At 51.1% G+C, this 6,171-nt stretch overlaps 1 protein-coding gene across 1 annotated transcript; it reads left to right on the top strand.

The window, feature by feature from the left end:
• Window positions 1–5,232: 5,232 nt before the first annotated feature.
• LOC142457874 (olfactory receptor 13J1-like) lies at window positions 5,233–6,171 on the top strand. The gene has a single exon (XM_075558971.1). The coding sequence runs from the start codon at window positions 5,233–5,235 to the stop codon at window positions 6,169–6,171; it is 939 nt and encodes a 312-aa protein (XP_075415086.1).

Here is a 6,171-nt window from a genome sequence, read left to right as displayed (position 1 = left end):
ACATAGCAGCTGGGGTCTTAAAGGCTTGAAGGTAAACAAGAGGTCATCAAGCTCAGAACCGACAAAGCCCACATGGAAGAAACGCACCAGCCTGTGTGATCACGAGATGCTGAAGGGATCAGTTATCAGGCATCAAAGAACAAACATATCATTGTGTGCTCACCTCCATGATACGATCGCTGAAGACAAAGGGGTACATAAGCAAATGTGGTGAAGAAAGCTGATGGTGCCTGGCTATCAAAAGATATAGCGTCTGGGGTCTTCAAGGCTTGAAGGTAAGCAAGCGGCCATCTAGCTCAGAAGCAACAAAGCCCACATGGAAGAAGCACACCAGCCTGTGCAATCTCGAGGTCTTGGAGGGATCAGGTATCAGGCATCATTAGAACAAAAAATCTTACCATAGTGAAAGAGGTGGGGAGTGTGGAGTGGAGACCCAAAGTCCATTTGTCGGACACTGGAGATCCCCTTGCAGAGGGGTCTCGGGGAGGAGATGAACCAGTCAGGGTGCGATGTAGCAACGATGAAAAATGCAACTTTCCCCTAGTTCCTAAATGCTTCCTCCCACACATACCCCCACTATCATGATCCCAATTCTACCTTGCAAGTCTGGCTAGACCAAAGGATGTACACTGGTACAGATAGGAACTGGAAACACAGGGAATCCAGAGCGGATGATCCCTTCAGGACCAGTGGTGTGAGTGATGATACTGGGAGGGTGGAGGGAGGATGGTTGGAAAGGGGGAAACCATTACAAGGATCTACATGTGACCTCCTCCCTGGGTTACAGACAACAGAAAAGTGGGTGAAGGGAGATGTTGGACACGGCAAGATATGACAAAATAATTATTTATAAATTATCAAGGGTTCATGAGGGAAGAGGGAGCAGGAAGGGAGGGGAATAAATAAGAACCTGATTCCAGGGCCTTAGGTGGAGAGCAAATGTTTTGAGCATGATGAGGACAATGAATGTACAAATGTGCTTTACACAATTGATGCATGTATGGACTGTGATAAGAGTTGTATGAACCCCTAATAAAATGAGCCCCCAATAAAATGATTTTTAAATGAATAAAATGAGGATCTACTTCATATAAACCAGACCAAAAACCAAAACAAAATAAAGCAAAAACACAGTGACCAAGAAGGTGATTCAGATTCATGCTGATCCTTGTGTTGCTGACTAGACGTGTGCTCCGGAGGGCCTTCCACATGGGATAGGAGGCTACATGATCGGCTACTAACAGCCAGCCAGGTCAACAGTTCCAACTCACAAGCCACTCCGCCAGCAAAGATGATACTTTCTGCTCCTGTTCAGATGTCCAGCCTCAGAAGCCCACAGGCAGTTCTGTTCAGCCCTTGGGGTCACTATTAGAATCAGCATGCTGGCAGTGCGATGTTGAGTGGTTCGGTTTGGACCTTTCAGAAGCAGGTAACGGAGCATTCCTGCCAGGACTTCTCTGGGTTCCCCCAAACAGCTTCTCACTGAACCTATCACCATCTGCGCCACTCCGAGACTCCATGTTTGTTTTCCGCAGGTAAATATAAAAGTAACAACAGTCACAAGGCCATGGTTCGCTGACCCTGACTTAGCCCTACACTCATGGTGACCCAGGCAAAGAGTAGCAAACGTTGCCCAGAGCTACATCAGTTTTAAATAAAGTGGCCTTGCTCTTAGGGATGCGCACCAATGATCAGCAAGGGCGTTGTGAGCACAGGCCTAGAGAGCAGGTAGTCAGTGGTCCACTGAGCAGCGCTGCTTGGTGCTGACTGGGCGAGAGCAGAGAGGTGTCTCAGAGTGGCCCTTCAGAGTCACACAACAAAAACCTGGCCACACATCAAAGAGAGGCTGAGCTCGCTCCGTCACAGTGTTCGGTCTGTCCAAGGAGCAGTGGCCATGAAAGCCTCAAGACTTTCTGCTCTGATGTCCCATGATCCCTTTGTCCAGCTCCCTCCCCTGTAACATTTTCTCCAAATTTGCCACTTTCCTAAGAGCCCACTGAGAGCACCACCAACCTCTACATCCTCTCTGGGGGGAAAATATACCTATAATTTTTCTACCACCCATTCATTGATTTTTAAACTTATGCAATGAAGATGCAGTTTATACTTAATTGTTCATTCATTCACTCTGTAGTCAATCCTGGTCCAGCCCTAGCTGAGGACTTGCCTGTGAGGACACAGCCCTGACCGGGAGTCACTTTCCCCAACTTTTCCACACCAATTAAGATTTCTACAGAAGCTGTGTAATTGGGTCTTTGGGACATCATCCCTGAAGCAGCAAAACTTTCTAAGCTGGGCACATCCATCCTCTCCCTCTAAATTGCCTCGGGGATCGTGCAGTCCCTGGGTACACAACGAGCTTTAAAAGCCACCTCCTCCATCTGGCCACCTACTCCCCAGGAGGCTGTCAGCCGGGATGGAGCCCAGAGCCTCCCAGCTCAGGGGGTCCTGCTGCCCACAGTAACGACTCTGTGCTCTGTCCAGCCCTGAGCCCTCCAGCATTTCTAGGTTGCACCAAATCTGATCCAGTGCAGCGTGCATTCTAAGCCCTTGCTGTAATCCCCCCAAATCCCAACAGCTCCACCAAGTTCCTCTCAAATACTCCATGAAGTCTGGGAGGTTCTAGGCACATTTTACAGTTGGAAAGCCTGTTCAACTGACACCCAGTGTCCTTCCCACTGGCATTCCCTACACAGAGGAAGCTCAGGCCTGTATTCCTCTAGCTACAGCCAGAGAAGCAAGTCTCTGGTCTGGAAGCTTTGAAACCCCTTCAACACAGCCAGGAGCATGGATCGAGAAGAATGTGAAGGTGAGTGAGGTGTGGGGGAAGAGGAAGGAGCCTGGCCGGGAGTGAGGAGGCCTGTGCCTTGCTGGGGCTTGTGATTGCTAAGCCTGTTTGATGTGGGGCTTCAGTTTCCCTGCTGAGGAGGGGAGGCAGGGCCTCCACAGGCTGGGAAGCAAAGTTTGTCTCTGCTCAGTGGCTCCTCTTCCTCCTGCTCATGCTGGGCAGTGGACTCCCTGATATCAGGGCTGTTCCTTCTGGAGAGACAACTCTGAGGTCCCTTCCTGGTGGTGGTGGTCATCTCTGTATGCCTCATGCCAGGGCGAAGGCTTCACGCCAGCTCTGTTCAACTCTGCTCAGGGGCCCAAGGGTGGTTGACAGTGCCAGGTGTTGTGTATTGTGTGCGTAGGGGAATATGTTTGTTTGCAGGTGTGTGTGTGTGTGTGTGTGTGTGTGTGTGTGTGTGTGTGAGAGAGAGAGAGAGAGAGAGAGAGAGAGAGAGAGAGAGAGAGAGAGAGAGAGAGAGAGAACATGAGTGAAGTGTCTGGCCTCTATGGGTTTCCCTGTAGTTGAAAGTTAATCACAATTTGTGGACACTCATGAGTCTTAACTGTAGCACATTCTTTTGAGCCCAGACACATACATCTATGCAGCAAGCTGCTACTGTTACAGGACATGTAGCTGGTAGCATGTGTGTGTGGGATCCTCTGAGCATGGAGATACAGGACAAGTAGGCAGATGGCTACAAATGTTGCCTGGTAACTGGAGGATGAATTCTTGCCCGTGGCCCTGAGCACAGAGGGGGCTATGACAGCCCAGCCACCAGCACGGCAGGGGAAGCGTCCTGCTGCCTCTGTGTCTGCCTGCCCTGCTGCTCCCTGAGAAGTGGTGGTGGGGGGGGCTGTCCAGGAGCCCGGTCCCGGAGTTTCACAACTAAGTCTGGGAGGGAGCTCACCACTAATGCACCCCAACCCACAGACCCTCAGGCATAGTCAGACTGAGACAAGACCTTCTACTGAGGCCCCAGAGGGGCCCTTACGTCTCTCACGCCAGCTATCAAGGAGAGCTTGAATTACACTCTTTAGTTGGGAGAAGGATGTGGGAAGATGAGGGGGAAAGATGCCCACAGTATATGGGCAGCATCTGGAGATGTGGACGAAGGAATCTCCTGCTCTGAGTGTAGTGGACAGAGTGCCAGAAAGACTGGATTCTAGAATCATCTGACCAGAACCCCACGGTGTGAACTCATTTTCCCCGCTTGCATAGTGGGAGACTCCCAGCAGGCTTTCCACTCTGATGCCCTGGGAGAAGCTGGAGGTAGATCAGCACAGGCTCAGGCCCAGAGGAACAAGGAGGGCTGGCAGAGGACAGGCAGACTCTGAAGGCTCAGTGCACACATGGTGACAGAGGGAGCAGACGATGAGTGAGGACAAGTGACAAACCAACCGATGGCCTCAGAGACTGGCAGCACCACACCACACCCTGACCTGCGGCACAAAATATGCTTTCTGTACAGAGATCCGCATCGTCTTGACGAGGTGAGTCAGACTTCTGAATTCTGGAGGACAAAGGGCATTCAGAATATCAAGGACACTGACACCATGGTTCAGAGGCTTCCTAAGACCCTTAGCCTTCCAGGTAGCTGTAGGTGGGACACTCCAGGTAGATGAGCTATATCAACACCACCCAGGGGTGCTGAGGCAGAAACTGAGGACGGAGTACACTAATGTGTTTTTAAAAAATCACAAGGTGAATTGTAAGGATTTCTATTCCAAACCATGACTTTCCACACTGTGTTCTTGGAACCCTGAGCTCAGAAAGGGTGGCCCTGGGGCTCTGTGAAAGCAGAATCCTAGGTCAAGTCCACTCAGAAGCTCCTACCCTATGCTGCTCTCTCAGAGTCCCAGGCAGAGGAAAGGTTCTGGGCACACAGGCAGTGGAGAGCTGGGTTCCTTTGGTATTTCCTAGAAAGAAAATTTTTTAATAAATCATTTTATTGGGGACTCTTATAGCTCTTTTCAGAATCCATAAATCAATTCAATTGTATCAAGCACATATGTACATATGTTGCCATCATCCTTTTCAAAACATTTTCTTTCTACTTGAGCCCTTGGTATCAGCTCCTCTTTTCCCCCTCCCTCCCCCATCCTCCTACCCTCATGACTCCTTGATAAATTAATATTTTCATATTTTACACTATCCACTGAATTTGTTTTTTGCAGATTGTCTAGTAACATTTCACCTGAGCCCTCTCTTGGGGAAACACTGGTGAAATCAATTTGCCTATTTTTCAGATGGATAAACTGAGATCCAGGTGGATCAGAAAGAGATCGTCTAAAGTCACAGAGCTGGAAAAGAGGCTAGCAGTCTGCCTCCTCCCAGGACAGGCTCTGGGTGACTGTACATCGTCATCCCCTCCTCCCAGCCTGAGTCTCTCCAAACCCTGCAGCATGGATGCGCTCAACAGCACACAGGTCTCTGAGATCTTTCTGAAAGGCTTCTCTGAGTACCCAGCCCTGGAGCGCCTGCTCTTCCCGCTCTGCTCAGCCATGTACCTGGTGACCCTGCTGGGGAACACAGGCATCGTGGCCGTGAGCGTGCTGGACGTCCGCCTGCACACCCCCATGTACTTCTTCCTCAGCAACCTCTCCATCCTGGACATCTGCTACACATCCTCATTTGCACCCCTGATGCTGGTGCACTTCCTGTCGAGCCAGAAGACCATCTCCTTCGCTGGCTGTGGGATCCAGATGTGTGTGAGCTTGTCCACAGGCTCCACAGAGTGCCTGCTGCTCGCCATCATGGCCTATGATCGCTACCTGGCCATTTGCCGGCCACTCCAGTACCCCGTGCTCATGAGCCACCAGCTCTGCCTGCTGCTGGTGGGACTGGCCTGGTCCTTCGCCCTCCTCAAGTCAGTGACGGAGACGGTCATTGCCATGAGGCTGCCCTTCTGTGGCCACCATGTGATCAGCCATTTCATGTGTGAGATCCTGGCAGTGCTGAAGCTGGCATGTGGTGACATGTCAGTTAGTGAGGCCTTCTTGCTGGCTGGCAGCATTTTGCTGCTGCCCATGCCCCTCACACTCATCTGCCTCTCCTACACCCTTATCCTGGTCACCGTTCTGAGGATGCCATCAGCTGCCGGGCGCCGCAAAGCCTTCTCCACGTGCTCGGCACATCTTGCTGTGGTGGTGCTGTTCTACGGAGCTCTCATCTACATGTACATGAAGCCCAAGACCAAGCAGGCTGACGTTTCTGATGAGGTCTTCACGGTCCTCTATGCCGTGGTCACGCCCATGCTCAACCCTGTCATCTACAGCCTGCGGAACAGGGAAGTGAAGGAGGCTGCCAGGAAGGTGTGGAACAAGAACTGGACCTCCAGGTGA

The sequence above is a fragment of the Tenrec ecaudatus genome, chromosome 10 (genome assembly GCF_050624435.1).
Source record: "Tenrec ecaudatus isolate mTenEca1 chromosome 10, mTenEca1.hap1, whole genome shotgun sequence".
NCBI classification, from domain to species: Eukaryota; Metazoa; Chordata; class Mammalia; order Afrosoricida; family Tenrecidae; genus Tenrec; species Tenrec ecaudatus.
The sequence above is the reverse complement of the archived record's forward strand: the minus strand, read 5'-3'. Positions and strand labels throughout refer to the sequence as shown.